At 43.9% G+C, this 18,859-nt stretch overlaps 1 protein-coding gene across 1 annotated transcript in view; it reads left to right on the forward strand.

The window, feature by feature from the left end:
* The window catches only part of FAM120B (family with sequence similarity 120 member B), an 82,183-nt gene that overhangs the window by 23,133 nt on the left and 40,191 nt on the right, over positions 1-18,859 (forward strand). Inside the window, exons 5-6 of the mRNA XM_065401454.1 lie at positions 5,524-5,696; positions 14,706-14,798. Coding sequence (XP_065257526.1) covers positions 5,524-5,696; positions 14,706-14,798 — 266 coding nt within the window. The remainder of the gene's footprint in view (positions 1-5,523; positions 5,697-14,705; positions 14,799-18,859) is intronic.

Genomic DNA, 18,859 nt, shown 5'->3' on the forward strand with positions numbered 1-18,859 from the left:
AACCTTAGATGACTTTTGTTTTCTTTAATTTAATGGTTGAGCAAAGATGGACATAAAAACTTAAAAGACCTATTAGACCATCTTGTCCATCCCCCATGCTATTGATGGGGATATACTAGGGTGACCATGTGTCTGGTTTTCAACCGGAACACCTGGTCGAAAAGGGATCCTGGCGGCTCCGGTCAGCACCGCTGACCGGGCCGTTGGCTGTCCAGTTGGCGGCACCGCGCGGCTGGCAGTCTCCCTGCTAGCCTCTGTGCCGCGTGGCTCCCTGGAAGCAGCTGGCATGTCCCCCCTCCGGCTCCTATGCGTAGGGACAGCCGTGGGGCCCCATACGTTGCCCCTACCCCAAGTGCCACCCCCGCAGTTCCATTGGCCAGGAACCATGGCCAATGGGAACTGCGTGGGCGGTGCATGCGGACGGGGCAGCATGCAGCGCCATCTCGCTGTGCCTCCACATAGGAGCCAGAGGGGGGACGTGCCACTGCTTCCGGGAGCTGCTTGAGGTAAGCGCTGCCTGGAGCCTGCACCCCTGACTCCCTCCTGCGTCCCAACCTCCTGCCCCAGCCCTGATCCCCCTCCCACCCACCGAACCCCTTATTGCCAACCCAAAGCACCCTCCTACACCCCAAACCCCTCATCCCCAGCCCCACCCCAGAGTCTGCACCCCCAGCCAGAGCCGTCACCGCCGCCGCACGCCAACCCCCTGCCCCAGCCCAGAGTCCCCTTCTGCCCTCCGAACCCCTCAGCCCAAGCCCCCTCCTGCAGCCCAAACCCCTCATCCCTCGCCCCACCCCAGAGCCCGTACCCTCATCTGGAGCCCTCACCTCCTCTTGCTAGGGTGACCAGATGTCCCGATTTTGTAGGGACAGTCCTGATTTTTGGGTCTTTTTCTTATATAGGCTCCTATTACCCCCCACCCCCTGTCCCGATTTTTCACACTTGCTGTCTGGTCACCCTACCTCTCACATCCCAACCCACTCCCTCAGCCTGGAGCTCCTTCCCACGCTCTGAACTCCTCATTTCTGCCCCCATCCCCCACCCCAGAGCCCACACCCCCAGCCGGAGCCATTACCCCCTCCTGCACCCCAGCCCCCTGAGCCAGCCTGCTGAAAATGAGTGAGTGAGGGTGGGGAGAGTGAGTGACGGGGGTGGGGGGATGGAGTGAGCGGGAGATGGGACCTCAGAGCAGGGGCGGGGCAAGGGTGTTCAGTTTTGTGTGACTAGAAAGTTGGCAACCCTAGGATATACAAATCTGTTTAAGGAAAATGCATGTATATTTAATCTATATGTTCTGGCTTCCAGAAGTAATCTAGCAAACAAGATGCTGATAAAACATTTCTAACGGAGATTAGATTTGATAACAGAGAAGTGAAGTGTATTAGGAATGTACCGTTTAATGAGTTTGAAAACATCCTTATCTCCTGAAGATAGCTGATCCATTTGATGTATTCAGGGTCTGTAGTTTACTGTCACAAACATATTCTGATGCTGCTTTTCATTTTGTTGCCAAAAAATCTCAGATACTGTAGGTGAATTTAAATATAAGTCACTTCATATTGGAGGAGCCTGGATGTACTGTACTTTCATTGTTCCAATCATTGGTTACTACAGGCATATGTAATGGATATACTTGGTTTCAGAAGAGGGTAATTCAAAGATTTATTTTAAAGACTCAGATTTAACAAGTATTCTGGCTTGCAGCAGTAAACCTTTAAAAGTGGCCAAGATGATTGACAGGTTAATGTTAAGCATTCCTGATAAGCAGTCTTCTAAATCCCTTCTTATAGTTGTTTCTTCATATACATGTAAAACAGCTCAAATGTTTGTTTTATTATATTTTTATAATTATATTTATATCATTCTTTACTATAAAGCCACATCTCAACTCTCATTATTTATTTATTCAGGTTGAGAAGCTGTATTTTTTCTTTTAAACGGTGCAGCTCGTATATTGCACATGCAGTGCTTGTACCATGTGGTGACGTGACTTAGGTTGGTGTAAATTTATACAGCAGCTTCATGTAAACCTAGAGTTTAATGACACTCAGGTGTTAATGCATTCCACCAGTTTGTGTCTGAATGCATTACTTGCTTATTATGAATCAATTATTGAAGCTCAGCCAACCAAAATAAAGACTTACTATGCATGTGAGGTTTTCTTGTTTTTTATTCATACATGATCACATTTAAATACAACATTTATTCTAGCACATGAATTAAAAGGAAAAATTAATTTGATCAATGATCTTTTCACATGTTGACTAAAAAGTATCTTTCTTGTTAGAAGAGTATCAATTCATAACCCTGTGGTGACCAGGCCACTCATCTTGATGATATTCTCACTCTAGGAATGCACAAGGAGTATAAGCATGAGTACTCCTAAATTTAGTTCTTCACACAATTTTATTGCATAATAAAGGAAGACTGAAAATGACAAAAATCTTGTAGAGTTATAGGGCATCTTTCTTTGATTACATAAACTTGTAATTGTTAAATCTCAGATAGATCAGTTAATTTCCCCCTGAATAATCCAGCTAGTAGCAACTGCCCAAGCAGCAATTCTGATTTTTTTTCCATTTTGTTTCTTAAATAACTTTTCCAAAAGTGAATCAAAGGATTTGTCTACATGGCACTGCAGTCCGAATTACAGGAGTGTGAACTGTAGAGCTCTCCAATATGTTGAATTCTAACTGTCCAAGCTGGATTTCGCTGGCACAAACTAAAAGGTACCTAGTTTGTGTTGCTGTAGTCCCATTTCTAACATGTTGTGCTCTAAGTGCCCCATGTAGATCCTGCTGGGACAGACTAAAAGGTACCTCGTGCACATTAATGTCGTCCTTTTTCAAATGGGACTACGTCAACACAAACTAGGTATCTTTTAGTTCACACTAGCAGGGTCTACATGGGGCAGTTAGAGCATAGTACGTTCAAGTGCACTACAGTTCACACTCTTGTAATTCAGATTGTGGCACCGTGTAGATAAGCCCTTAATAAGAATATCCAGAAGTATTAGAAGGAAAAACGTATTTTTCTTCCATATCCAAGTAAACCTCTCTCTTTCCTCAGGAATGTATTATAGTTATTGTTAAAGCTAGCCGAGAAGCAGCATAGTCTAGTGGTTAGAACAAAGAACTGGAAATCAGGATTTCGATGTACTAATCTTAGCTTTGCCATAAACTGTTGGTGAGACCTTAGGCAAGTCATTAAACTTTGCTGCATTTCAATTTACTTGTCTGTCAAATGAGGGTTATATAATAGCAAACTCCTAAGAGCATTGTGAGTTTAATTACTTGTAAAATGCTTGGAGATCCTTGGATGGAAGCATTATTATTGGTTGGTAGGTTCAATTAGAAGATAGAATTATGTTTCCTTTACAAGTACAAATAACTCATAATTCACAAGTCCCTCTTCTTCCCACCGCACATGTGGATTTTAAATTAATGATGGAATCAGCAATCTTTTACAGAGAAGATGTATTGATTTTTCTGCTGAGATTTTTTCAGCATACTTGCATGCATGTACATTGTACTTGTTCAAGGGATGTATTGTGCCAGTCCTTGGATCTTCATTTCTGTCTCATATAACATGATTTCCATGATCACTGCAGTTGTTAAGCAGTGTTGTTTTGAAAATAGTAAAATTATTATCTACGCTCTTGAAATAAAATTCATTTATAAAATCTTAGAAATTAGAGATGAAAGAGATTACTTTCTATTAACTGACTCTTGGAGTGTGTCTGCCTATCCAGAGGGCAGTTGCATAACTATTTCATCTTTATTTCCCCTCCACAAATTACTCTCTCTGGTTGCTCTTCTGAACTCTCTCCGGTTTGTCGACTTTTTTCTGATGCAGCGATTCCCAGAATTGGACTCAATATTCTAGGTCTCATCAATACTGTATAAAGTGACACTATCACTTCTGTTGTATGTGGTGGTATTAGTCTTATTTTTAGCACAAATTATTATTCTTTTTGCTAATTAATGTCAAACTATTAATGTTTTCCTGAAGAGTATACATATTTTTCCTACAAAGTGATTGAAGACTGAAAAATCACCATTTATTTGGTACGGTAAAAGCAAAGAACTTTGTCAAGGTTGCATGAACAGTTCTTTTTCCTGTGATTGACATCTGTTGATGGGAACTATAGTCTTGAGAATATTAAAGTAAACATTCTGGAGAGTGAGGGAGGAAAATATTTAAGGATTTGCTTTTTAACTTCTCTTTCTCTAGGCACAGTACCATTTGGTTAATGGCTTTCTTTGCTAAATAAACATGTCAGCCATCTAGATCTCAGCACCTTGACACTTTAATCGCTTGTTGCCAAGTGGCCCTAATTGTAGAATGCAGCTGCTGCTCATCATAAAGGAAGATGTGTTACCAAATGTAGCTTTGTCTGTCCAGTCTTAAAACTAGCACCTCTCTGTTTATTCAACAACAAAAGCAACATTGCTTTACAGTAGGTGTGTATCATTAATTGGGATTTTTTGGTGCAGCTGTCTAGATATCCACCTGGCATTTCACCCACAATATTATTTATTTTGACAGTGGATTAAATGTAATGTAAGTGGAGAGCTCCAAAGTTCCATTGAAAATAATAGGAATTAGGAGCCTTTGTGGATCTCCCTTGTTACCATACTGAAGAGTCCACTAAAAATGCCTAGATTGATATAACGTGATACATAATTAGTCTCGTAACGCATGTGTGTTTATTAGTAGTGACATTATCATACTGTAGTCTGGGGGAATAAATAAGCCCTGGTGGGTTTGATTTAGCTCTGGACTATGCCACTGGACCTAATCCAGGGGGCTGACAGTAGTGGAGTGCTCAAGAGGAGTTGCTGTGGCAGAAGTTACCTACAACCACTACTCTGCCAGGGGAATACCAGTGTCATTCCTAAAAGTAGGTGCTGGCCCAGAGAGGGGCATGACCACGGTTACTAAGGACGCACTGATTTACCCCCTGGGGGACATGCTGATTCCTATCAAACCCCTGTTTCAGGTTAATACTGACCTCTCCTTGCACACTGGAGCTCTTACGGGAAGGGCAGTAATGCAGACAAAGCCTGCTGTCCCAAGAGATGAATCCCCTTTGGCTCAGAGGTGCCTCCACTACCCGGGTATAAAAGTGTAACTCTCTTCAATGAAACTTGTTTAGATTGCAGCCCCCTTCCCCCCCCCCCAAACCAAACTCTGTTGCAAATGTAAATTCAGTTAATTTTCACATTTTGTTCCTTGCAAACTTAAAGAGCAGAACAAGTGTTACCTCTTAATGTTTAATTCAGTGGTTCTCAGCCCATGGGCCACTTGCGGCACAATCAGCACACAGCTGCGGCCCATGTGACATCTTCAGGTTTCATACGGTTAGTGTATATATTGTGTGGACGTGGCCCACACAACACATAGAGAGCTGCATTTGTGTCCCACAATGATAAATAGATTGAGAACCACTGGTTTAATTTAATAGGCAACGCTTGTCTTATCTTCCTATTGCAAAGATAAAATAATGGATTTCTTTTGTAGGTGGAACACCTAGTTTGAGAACATTGTGGCTCACTAAAGGACCAGAGGTGCAAACACTACGGTATAGCATGTTTCTGGCATGCTTTCACCTTCAGGACATGGTGGAGGAATTCCAGTTGCTGGACGCACCTGTTGCGGCTGTCTGCTGTCTGCTGATTTACCTTACCCTGCAGGTAAAGTGAATGGTTACTATGTAACCAGCACTTGCTGCTCACACTTGTGTCAATTTATCTCTCCATCTTTAGCTCAAGCATAGTTGATTACATTAATAGTACTAAATTACAGTATTTTTTATTACTCCAGTTAACTCGTGTCATCCTGTCTGAGAAAATACTGTGTTTCCTAAATTATACATCTTAATTTTTGAATGCCTCTGGCAAAAGACCTTTGGGCATCCTAACAAAAAATAACTAACTAAAAATGTAATCTTAGGATTTTCCCCCTATACCTGGCTCTATTTGCAAATTATGGCTGTTCTTTTTGTGTTTCTTTCATGTCATGATATTTGAAAAAAGGAAAAGAAAAAAAACAAAAAACTTTAACAGCGACTGTCTGTTCCTATGGCTACTCTAGGCCTTCTCATCAGCTCCCATGACTTCTTCACACCAACCCTTGTCAGCTCCCCCAGTTCAAAGCCAGGATGAATGGCCATAGCAATTCTCACATGCAAATACTAATTCTTATCTGACTGTAATAAGAAGTCATGTACCTATTTCTGCTGTTACTCTAAAATATTCGCTGCTTATGTACCTAAAACAATGAAAATCAAAAGAAATTTAGAACTGAATATATTAATTCATTGTTTCTATTTCTAAGAGATTTTTAACACATTCTTCACAATTTTAGTCACCTTTTAAAATAGTGAACTCACAAATATATCTTGCTTTATTAGTGCAACAAGAAAATATTGGCTTCATCTAATTTGATTAGATTTTCTGTTATTTCCTGTTACTGTGAACTCTCTTTTGATTAAAATATAATTTGTTTTCTCTGACTTTCATTTTCTTAGCAGTGGGCTTTTATTTGTATGTGAAAACAGGATCTTCCTAATTTTCTCGTACTCTCCTCAGCCACATGAATTAATCCAAACTAAGATTTCTTCACTTGGAAAGAACATGTGGGAATTGTACAAATGTGTGCCATAGCCATTTCCCCCTCCCTTTAACTGGTTGCATTTGCAGCACAGATTCTTAATGAGAAAGTACAAAGGCACATGCTTAAGTGCTTTGCTGAATTGGGGCTGACATGATTTTGACTGTGTTAACTATGTATCACTCTATCCTGGATACCCTTCATACATTGCATACTAATATCCGTAGGGCTTTTTTTGGGTAGGACTAAGGGATGGGATAGCAAAATAATCTCTGAAGAAACTTAGGCTCCCCTTCCTCTTGGTCAGGAAACACAATTTTTAAAAGAAATCCTGTGTCACAATTTTGCTATTAACTGCACCTTTGACCCCCCCCCCCACCTCTGGGTCTTCTCTGAGGGCAGCCTCTTTAGGTTTCCAGGTCCCAGCTGTTCACCTCTTTTGGGCAGAGACCTGTGTCTCCTTCCCTCCAGACTGAAGGTTTAGGCTTATAGTCCCTCTGCACCTCACTGTGGTTTCCCCACCAGGTCTAACCGAGGCGTGGCACCTCTGGTTAATCTCTCTCCAGGGGCTATAACAGTATATACAGTTTATCAAAAAAACCTTAACGAAGCAAGCACATTTATTCTTAAAGTAAAAGTATTACAGAGAAAAAAAAATATTTTTTCCCATGCACACGCTAAAAGCTTATCAGAGGTCATCCGTCATTTATGGGGCCCTACTAGACCAAAGTCTTTCCAACCCTTCTCTAAGAGTTGGGGGCCCTTGTTTAGGAGGGCCTGTCCGTTTGCTGGATCAGAGAGAAGCCCTGAGTCAGTGTTAACCCAGCTTTTTATCCAAAAGTCTTTTCTTTGTCTGATGGTCTCTAGGCAGTTCAGTTTGAATCAGTATATGTGAACCTCCCCAGGTGGTGGTATCTCTCTGGAGGTGTTACAACCTGAGTGATTTGTCTTAATCACATCCCGGTGTTTTTGGTTTCTGGAGAAGTTGTAACCTTCTCCTCGTAGTTGCATACACATACAATCCCTAACTCACAGTAATATGTAAACTCAATATAATATTGTGTCCCACTGGGTTTGCAATATCTGTCACATCTCCCTTATACAGAGGTTTGTGTAACAGGGCTGCTTGACCAGCATCCTAGGGAAACACATGGACTTATTCCTTGGATGGCGTTTCTGCAATTACCTTGCCTAATTTCATTTTTCAACTATTCATATAATAAACATTCTGCTAACAAGTCAGTATACATCATTCATAAATCTGTACAGTCATTTCACAACCATACCATATATTTTCTTTCTTTGGAACCTGTGGGGCTGTACTATAGGTGGAACTCTCACACACACCTTTTTACCTCTGTCACCCCAAAACCTGGTCCTCCCACTCCCACCTCCTATCTGGTTTCTGGGGAGTGCATGTGGTGTCCCTTTGTCCCCCAAGGGTGGGACAAAGGTGGGTGACGTGGTGGTGAGTGGACGTTCTCCACCCCCCTTTGGAATATTCCAGGAAGCAACTCTTTGGCTAGAAGGGAGAAATAAAGCAGGGCTGGCTCCCTGTGAAGCAGCTCTCAACTATGCACTGTTTTTAACAGCTGAGGGGTCAGGCAAGGGAGATTTTTCAAACCTCCCCCGTTCCCTGCCCCACCTCCTTGGAGGTCAGGACCTGGGGATCCCTTTGGCCTGACTACAACTTCTATGAGGAGAGGGGAAAGAGTATTGATGCCCCACCCAGCTGCGTTGGCCTTTTGATCCCCACACACTGAGTCAAGGTGAACAGCAGTTCTTCTCCCCTCCTCTTCCCCACCCCCCAACCAGGCTCAGTGTCATTTACATTTTCAAAAACCATCAGGCAGTCATAGACTGGGGAGGGAGGGGAGAGGTTCCCTCTTTTCCTGGCTGTAGTTACTTCCATCATCCCCCAAGTACGCTTTACTTGGGCATTTCCCACATCTGGATGGGTGTCATAGATTAGCCAGTGTATTGCAGCTGGCTCAGTGGTCTCACTTTTGGCTGGAGACCCTGCACATGCTGTGTACTGCCTCTGGTTCGCTGATAAGGGTGGGCAGAGAGCGTATTTCCCTGGCCTGGGCATCAGGACTCAGTTTCCCTTGAGGTCAGTAGGACTCCTTGCTCCCCTGGAGCAAGAGGTTGTCTCAATTCCCCCCCATTCCTCAGCCCCAGGTATTTGAGTTACATATGCTGGGGAGGTATCTTGATCTTCACAGTGTTTCCTCTCCAATACTGGCAGGAGGGATACAAACCCCTTCTCCCTGTCAGCTACTCCATTTGCATTTTGGCTCTCTCAGTCCCTGGGATGTTTGGAGCTAACTGAGTGGGTCTGAGTCATCCTTTCTGCTTTTAAATCCAAAATATCATTCCCTAAAAAAAAAGAGAAATGGAATGTCTGCTAAGACACCTACAGCCAACACCCAGGCCCTTCTGGATCTGTATAGAACTCTGTGCTGTAGGTAGAGTGAAGGCTTTTACACTGGGAAGGCAACCTTTACCTGGATTTGGCACCTTGCAAGCATTTGATTGAGTTTCACGATGTGGGATTTATCTATAGAAGGGGTGGGCAAACCTTTTGGGCAGAGGGCCACATCTGGGTGGGGAAATTGTATGCAGGGCTGGGGCAGAGGGTTGGGGTGCGGGAGGGAATGTGGGAGGAGGTGTGATGTGCAGGAAGGGGCTCAGGGCAAGGGATTGGGGCAGAGGAGGGGTGGAGGGTGTATGAGGGAGCTCAGGGCAGGGGGTTGGAGTGCAGAAGGCATGCAGCGCGTACGAGGGGGCTCAGGGCAGGGAGTTGGGGTGCAGGGGGGTGCAAGGTGCAGGCAGGGGGCTTAGGGCAGGGAGTTGGGGGGCGGGGTGCAGGCAGGGTTCAGGCTCCGGCCCGGCGCCGCTTATCTAAAGCGGCTTCGGGGTGGCAGTGGCGCACACCGGGGCTGGCTCCCTGCCTGCCTGCCCTGTCTCCGGCCCTGCGCCGCTCCAGGAAGCGCTGTGGCCCCTGGGGGAGGGGGGGCGGAGGGCTCCTCGTGCGCTGCCCTTGCCGCGCCTCCAGGTACCTCCCCCAAAGCTCCCATTGGCCGCGGTTCCCCGTTCCCAGCCAATGGGAGCTGCAGGGGGTGGTACCTGGAGGCAAGGGCAACACACGAAGCCCTCTGCCCGGGGGCCGCAGGGACGTGGAGCTGGCCGCTTCTGAGAGCAGCGCGGGGCTCACAGCGCCACTGGGGGCAATCCTGCAGGCCGGATCCAAAGCCATGATGGGCCGGATCCGGCCCGCAGTTTGCCCACCCCTGATCTATAGTCTTCACAGTCCCAGTATCTCCATCCACTGAATGTTTCGCCATTAACTGTCACCTTCTGCTCCCACTGGGGATCAGATGGATCTGCACCCATGAGGGTTCAGTATAACACCCTGACCTATATGTTTTAAGGCATATAACTGCTTAGTTATATTTGAAAGTTAATTTTAAAGAGAGAAAAAAAGACACCAGTTTCCCAACTGTATCTCCCCAATGCCTTCAGCAAGAAAGGCAACAGAAGGAAATTGCTTATGGTCATCTGTGCCTTTGTTCATGCTTATAACTTTAACTTTTGTAAGCACCAGCATATGGATTGACTGACTGGCTTTCTCAATATTTATTTTTCATGTATTTAATGAAAACTTTAAGAAGGCTGTTTTGAGCAAGAGCAAAAAGAATCTGTAAACAGACTGAAACTTCACTGCATAAATCAACAGTGTAACGGTCCACTCAGCTACCCCGAGACAACTTTCTTCAATACTGGGGGGAGGGGGAACCCTCCGATTGCACACCCCTCATTGTCACCTACCACCCCACCTTGGAACTCATATGGGGTATCATTAAACAATTAATACTCATGCTCTATGGGCACCACATGCTGAAATAAATCTTTCTCATATCTCCTCTTCTGGCATTCAAACAATCCCCTAACATGTTGACATGGTCATTATCAGAAACAAGCTCCGCACAGACCAGGCCACACCAACTCAAAGTGGCCCAGACCCTGCCAGAACAACTGTCAGTAGGTTTTGTATCTATCTCCACTGCTATGGTGATCTGTACCCCTCACCACATATCTTTCAAGATCCATGGGTCCTGCACATACCTATCACAACTTGTGGTGTACGTCATCCAGTGCACTTAATGCCCCAATAACAACAGTGTGGGTGAAATGAGATGACTATTACACTCTCAAATGAAGTCACACACAAAAATGATAACAGACTGTCAAGGTTGATTCTTCACTCTGGCACTTCAAGAGGAGAAGGTGGGAGTCCACAAGGATTCTAAAAATTAATACTGGCCACTCCAGGCTTGTATTAAATTCCCAAGGTTACAGCTTCTCGCTGACCTTGGATGGGTAGATGCTGCCACCACTCAAGTGCAGAACCCCTTTGAGAGCCCAGGAAGGTGCACTTGGGAATTCGTTCCTGTGGGGTACCCTCAAGCCCTTTCACCCCCCCTCCGAGGAAGAGCTGAGAAAGGGAAGAAAAAAAAAAAAAAGGAAATCAGCTGGTGCCACCAAAATTAAACAACATGTCCACCAACCTCTTAAGAGACAAAAATCCAATTCTGTTCTTAAAAAAGGTAAATTTTATTAATTAAAAAAAGGAAAGAAAATACACCTGGGAACTTAGGCTTTTTCTAGATTTAAAAAAAACAAACTACTACACCTCTACCCCGATATAACGCGACCCGATATAACACGAATTCTGATATAATGCAGTAAAGCAGTGCTCCGGAGGGTGGTGGGGGGGCTGCGCACTCCGGCAGATCAAAGCAAGTTCTATATAACGCGTTTTCACCTATAAAGCGGTAAGATTTTTTGGCTCCCAAGGACAGCGTTATATCGAGCTAGAGGTGTACAAGGATTAAGCATCAAGAAGAGCTTTCTTGAGGTCCAGCTTAAAGGTTACAAGCAAAACAAAAGCACCGGGGGTTAGCACGGAGGAGTCCAGAGCCATAAAGAAATAAAAAGAGATAAACCTAATTGTGTCTTCCTAGACATTTCCTGATCTACTTACATATCTGAGGTTTCAAATGAGTAGTTTCTAGGTATGATACCTGGCCCCAAGCTTCTTACAACATAGATGCTGCCCTGTTCGCTTCTCCCCGGGAGAACAACCACAGACATATAAAAGGGGAGTCTTGTTTCAATTTTTTAAAGTTCTAGCCTTCCCATTAACTTTTTTGGCCAGGTGCCCACTCACTTTCTTTTACCTATGCATAGCAGAGAGACTTTTTAATCCTTTACAGGTAGAGCAATTAGAGAACAGCTACTAAGAGGGATTTTAGCTGCTGGCTGGCTGGATGTCTGTAAAAGGGAGCAACCCCACCCCTTCATTTATCACACAGACAAAAACACCATATCACTTGTGGTGAACACGGTTCTCAGAACATTCACTCCTTTTCTGACCTCTCAGTCCTCATCCTCAAAGAAAATCTGCACAACACCTTCAAAAGACAAGCCTGGGAATTTAAATTCATAACTTTGCTAGACACTAAAAATCATGGACTCAATAAAGACACTGGATTTAAGGCTCATTACAACAATCTCTAATCCACTAACCCCCCTCATTTGTCCTACGACTGCAGAGGTGTTAACCGCCCATTTCATCTTGAATGGTTTATTGCAACATGTATTAACTCATTATGCTAAACAATCTGTTCCACCTAGTATTTAGCTGTGACACTAGTACCTTTCCCAAATCTGAAGAAGAGTTCTGCGTAAACTCAAAAGTTTGTCTCTTTCACCAACAAAAGTTGGCCCAATAAAAGATATTATCTGACCCACCTTGTCTCTCTAAATCAACAGTACCAGTTTAGAAAACAAAGTGCAGCACTCCTCTGTGTGTGAGCACCAATTAGACGTCTCTGAATTAAGAATAAAATGTTAAAAAATAAAGATCCATGTGATAAATCTACTCTTAAAAATCTGAATAGGACAAATGAGATTAAGTCATGAACAGTCTTTGGGGTAGGTGAAGCCAGACTTATGTTTTGAGGCTATTAAGAAATTATAAATGCTCTGATACTGGGTGTGTGATAAATGCTTGATCAAATCAGGAGGAAATGCTAAATAAAGTGTTTCTTAGAAATTAGCATTTTGACATTTTAATAAACTCTTAAGTTCTTTGGCTGATTGTGTGTATCACAATAAAAAATACAGCCACCAAAAAGCAAAATAGAGAGGTTTATTGAGGGGGCTCCTTCTTTTAGAACAAAATTAATAAATGTTCTGTAGTTAAAAATCACTCTTTTTGTTGGCTGCACATACTAGGGTTTTCAGGTTTAGTAATTTTCCCTTGCTGCTGTTTACACAAAGGTATCACCTGCCCTGAAAATAAAAATAGGGGATGGTGAATTTGGGGTTGGTAAGATTATTATCAGATTTTAGCAGCCAATCAATAACTTACGCTTGAGTGGAGTTAATGAATGGCAGGAGTACTTTGCAATGTTACACTATTCTGATATCTATTACCCAATCCTGCTTTGTGCAAGGTTTAAAAGACCTTCCAAAGAAAGAGGGTTTTTAATGGGGAAAGGAGGGTTCAACAGAAGTCCCTAATGCAAAGTCTTCCAGATTTATGATGGTGCATTTTTATCTAGGGTGGGTGGATTAAACATTTTTTATCATCTAAGAAGAGTAAATGAAGTTACAGTAGATGGCTTCTCTCTGTGTTTCTCCTCTTCCCTGGTTCTTTCCCATTGACCTATCTGCCCTTTCCCCCCTCCTGCACTTCTCTTTGAAATTTAATAAAACAGTATTAATTCCATAAACAAACTCTTTGTTTAAAATGGATCGTGGTTGGATAAGTGTAACGTCCCCTTCCCCCAAAGAAAACCCTTAAAAGCAAGGAAATGCCAAATTATGGAATACCTCTTAACTTTAGCTGAACTTCTAATCAGCATGTTTGCACTGACAATGCAGGTTCCATATATTCACAAAAAACTTCCTTCCGTTTCCAGCTGATAAGGTGAAACATTGTACATACCACATGGATCTCCTTCACAGTATAATCAAAACCTTATTGCAACCTCAACAATATCAGCAAATATTCAGCAATGACATATATGCACAGGTTAAGTCTGCATTCTTTTTGGGGGAGAAGTAGGAGATAACTTAATTGGATCCATGCTGCAGAAAGAGCACAGGGGGTGTGGGGGAGCAGTTGCTGGTGCAAAACCATAGGGCTTCCACACAGATGGCCCTTTGCCTCTGTCAGATTCCAGAGACCCATGGATTTCAGGGAGTCACACCGTCTGCTTCTTCCAGAGGGGGCAGACCCCACCTCTCCTTCCCTTATAGAAACATCTGAAGAAAACAACTAGATGAAACTCAGAGTTTTCCTCTATTGTTTGGGTTGTTTTTCATAAGAGGGTGATTTTCCCCAATTTTCTTCAAAAAATTAAATTCCTTCCACACAAAAAATCCAACCCTGTCCCTCCCTCCCCACCAAAAAACCAACCAAGGATTAATCTAACCTGGAAATTTACTTTGAAGTAAGAATTTTTTTGTTCTAAATTATCTTGTCATTTTTACTGACACACCCATTTTTTAAAGATGTAGCTAATTTTTTATATCTTTCTACTGATGGTCAGTAGAGCATTTGTACTGGAGATAAATCTTCATAGCCATCAACTATGGCTGGTTCAGTTAGTCTTCATTTTGGGATCCTAGTGGTAGAGTGATTTTGTACTGTAAAGATATTTTATACATCTGAAGTAGCATCATTATTGGAACACTCTTGGTATTGTGGTTACTGGTAGATATCCTGTTGGTACTACTTATAAAGGTCCTAAAAGAAAAAGAAGAGGCAGAATGTGAAAGTTAGCTTTTGGGTAGAGTTGTGGAGAGTGGAGATAATACAAAGCTACACAAATGGAGTTGTGAAATTAAGTACCGTGTTATTTTTCTTTATCTAAATTCTGGTTGTTGGAATGTCACTCCTTCACCACTGCCCTACTCATTTTGTGTGTATGTGTTTACACAGTGATAAAGACCAATTTGCAGAATGGTTTTTCTTCCATAGCTCACAGCTCAGATTTTTTTTATCTCTGTTTCAGGTGGACAGTTTCTCTCTGGAGGACTTGAATGCATTTGTGGCTCACACTCTGTGCCTTCAGGGGAAGTCAGCTGCTCAGCTAGCAGGTTTGCAGGTAAAGACATGACTGATCTGCTAACATAATGCTGATAACCAGGGTAAACAAAGTGTGGTTTTCTTTTTGAGTATTCTTGTCTTACAGTTACTCACTCAAGGGTTGGGAATTGAACATCAGTGTAACATTTACAGGCATTTCATTTTCTATAATTTGTCGGTTCATTTGTGTTCATTAATGACATACAGTGTTAAATGTAGAAGGGGGCATTTTCTAGAGATTTGAAACCAGGACTGGGCATCTGAAGATCTAGATTTTGTTCCGAGCTCTGCCACTGATTTGCCATGTGATCTTAGGCAAATGACTTAACCTCTTTTAGTTTACCCATCTTAGGCCTTGTCTACACTACAGAGTTTTGTCAACAAAAATTATATCGACACTCAAAAAGCGCTGTAATAAAAATCGGTAATGCATGTTCACACTCACTCCCTCTGTCAGCAGAGCACGTCCACACTTAGGGCACTAGCATCAACAGTGTGAGCAGTTCACTGTGGGTACCTATCCCACAGTCCTGCTCGACACCTTCTGTCGCTAGGTGTTGTGGGAAGGCGGAGCAGATCGTGTCGCATTTTGCGGCAGGGCTGAATGTCCCATGATGCATTGCTTTCTGTCTTAGCATTCCATGGGCTTCTGGCGTTCTTTCATGGCGTTTTTCGACGTTCTTTCTTTGCTGTGCATGCTGGCATCTTTGTGAGAAGGGATGGGTCCTGCACTGCTCTCCTATGCTCTGATAACTGTCATAAAGACATCGTGGATGACAGCGCAGTTAATCACGAAGTTCCTAACTGAAGAAGACTCCCAGTTGCCTGACAGGCTGTGTGATATGGATAGGAGCAACTTTAAATTGCTTTTGGCATTCACAGAACAGCTGCAGAGAGTGGACCGTCGCTGTTGGGCTCGGGAAACAAGCACTGAATGGTGGGATTGTATCGTCATGCAGGTTACAGGAATACATCAATAGGAAGGGGTACTTCTCCATGGTGTTGCAGGCGCTTATGGGTCACCGTAGGCGTTTCACTGACATCAACGCAGGATGGTCCAGGAAGGTGCATGATGCACGTATCTTCAGGAACACTGGCCTATATAGAAAGCTACAAGCGGGGACTTTCTTTCCAGACCAGAAGATTACAGTGGGGGATGTTGAAATGCACATAGTGATCCTGGGAAACCCGGCATACCCCTTATAGCCGTGGCTCATGAAACCTTACATGGGAAACCTGGACAGCACTAAGGAGCTGTTCAACAACAGGCTGAGTAGGTGCTGGATGACAGTGGAAAATGCCTTTGGCAGATGCCTTTATGGCAGGTTAGACCTCAGTGAGGATAATATTCCCATGGTCATAGGCACATGTTGTACATTGCATAATCTTTGTGAAGCTAAGGGTGAAAGGTTTGCTCAGGATGGAGTGTTGAGGCAGACCGCTTGGCTGCTGATTTTGAGCAGCCAGATACCAGGGCTAATAGAGGGGCACCCAGAGGGGGGTATTTCGAATCAGGAGGCTTTAAGGCAACACTTTGAAAATGAGAACCAGTAATGTATATCACTGTGATTGGTCCTGCAATGTTACATTACATGTAGTTTTCCTAGGAAGCAATGGTGACATTTGGGGCCTTATATTCCAGTAAGCAAATGATTAAACTGCCTGTGTATATATTGGTAATGCCTGCTATCTCAATTTGTAGGAAATAAAGATGAGTTACTGTTCAAAAACTTTGCTTTTATTGCACAAGAAACCACACACACACACACACACACACACACTCTCTCTCTCTCTCGATGGGAAAGGAGGTACCAGGGAAGGGCAGACTTTCAGAGCTGTGTGTAGGTCCAGCTATCATTTTGAAAGTTGGCCGAGGGAGTGAAGTGAAGGGGAAACTGAGAAGTCCCGGAAAGGACTGTGTGGGCGGGGTTTGGTGGGAGGAATGGAAAAGAGTTCTGAATGTGCTGCAGGAGAGGGCGGGCACACATTTGCTCAGTCTGCAGCATTATTAAGGATTTCGGTATCTGCGTTTGCTCCTCCATGATTTTAATTATCCATTCAGTAGCATCTTTAACAAACTCCTGATTTTCTTTTCTGTCCTGCCTTTCGGCTTCCCTCCCTCCTTGCATTCCCTTTTCTCTGCATTGGAGAAATGCAGTACCTCCCGGAACATGTCTTCTTTGCTCCATCTTGGGCGCTTTTTTATCTGGCGGAAACTCTTGGCTGGTGTATGGGGGGTGGCTGGTGTTCCTGAAGGCCATATCTGCCGAAGCAGAAGGAACAATTCACAGAAGCATGATTATTAAATTAATGCACAGCATTGAAACATTTCAGTAAAATACACCTCTGGTAACATAACAATCACTTTCTCACTGAGCCTTGGCAAGCACACATCTCTGAGAACAGCCAAAGCATGGTGAGTGTTGGCTGGGGTGGGGGGCGCTCTACATGGGGAAAAGAGCACTCTGCAAGGGTTGCGGTACAACCAACTAAGGGAAAAAATTCTAAAATTCTCCCACACTTTTCCACAGGCAGGGGTCATTGTAGCAGATATCTCACTTCTGAGGTAAGCAGGGAAGCGAGGGTACATCTACTACGTGCTTGTTGTTTCTGCTCTGGTCCCTATGCTACTCACCTCTGTGCCGCTTTGGTACCTGCACAAGTGATTGCTGAATGGTGCGGGAACGTTTCTTACAATGGGGGGAGGAACAAGGCAGCTCTGCCAATGAACCTTCGGCGGAGGATTACCAAGTACCTCCAGGAAACTTTCCTAGAGATCTCTCTGGAGGATTCCAGTGAGATTTGGCGTGCATCAACACCTTGTTCTGCCGTACTGATTAGCTACACAGGAAAATGTTCAGCACACAGAAACACAGCCAGCCTTGTACCTTTCTATACCCTGAACCCACCTCCGCACTACACAAACCACAGCCAGGCATCTCCTCTCCTGCTTCTTGCTCACTGGAGAACAACTGCTGAGACTGGCTAGACATCTCTGGAGTGGTGAACAGTTCCTGGATGCCTGCCCCACCGGGTGACCCCACTGGGAGCTCCACATCGTCGTCTAACTCCACCTCTTCATCAATGACTTCATCCTCCGGATTAGGTCCTTTTTCTGCTGCCTCCAGGCCTGCCAAAGTATCTACAGGGCTCTTGGCGGTGGAGGTGGGGTCACCACCGAGGATAGCATCCGGCTCCTTATAAAATTGGCAGGTCTTAGGTGCATCACCGGAGTGACGGTTTGCCTCCCTCACCTTATGGTACATCTGCCTTAGCTCCTTTATTTTTGCTCTGCACTGCAGCATGTCCCAGTCACAGCCCTTTTTGCACAAGCCTCGAGAAATCTACCTGTAGGTATCAAAATTCCTACGGCTCAAGCATAGCTGGGACTGCACAGCCTCCTCTCCCCGTATACTGAGCAGCTCCGCAGTGGTCCAAGCGGGAGAGCGTTTGCACCAATAACTTGCCATGGTCACCTGGGAAGATGCGATGAAACTTCTCCATGCCGAGCAAACAGGAAATGGAATTTCAAAAATTCCCGGGGCTTCTAAGGGGGAGGGGCGGATGGTTGTTTACCTGGCTGCAGGTCAGTGGAGTTCAAACTGCTGACCAGAGTGGTCACAAGTGGCATTGTGGGACACCTGGAGGCCAATTAAAGCGATAAAATCAAGCATGGTGTCTACATTGGCACTTTGTCGACAAAAATTTTGTGCAAAAAGCCTTACGTCTCTTGTCGGGGTAGTTTTCTTTTGTCGCCAAAACAGGCATTTTTGCTGCCAAAAGTCGCATTGCAGTGTGTACGCATCCACTGTTTTTACGACAAAAAACTTTGTAGTGTAGACAAGGCCTAAAAGATAGTGCTAATACATATCTGTTTCACATGGATGTTGCAAGGGTACTGTAATTAAATAACAATGGTAAAATAGTTGGAGATTATTGGATGAAAGGTATTAGATAAGTGCCAAGTACCATCATAGCCAGTGCTGCAGTTAAGACTGAATTGTTTCCGTAATAGTCCCACATTTCCAATTGCTCATAGCTTTCTCAAAAAAGTTCCTTTCAGGTTGAAATTTTCCATGC

This window comes from Emys orbicularis, chromosome 3 (assembly GCF_028017835.1).
Source record: "Emys orbicularis isolate rEmyOrb1 chromosome 3, rEmyOrb1.hap1, whole genome shotgun sequence".
NCBI classification, from domain to species: Eukaryota; Metazoa; Chordata; order Testudines; family Emydidae; genus Emys; species Emys orbicularis.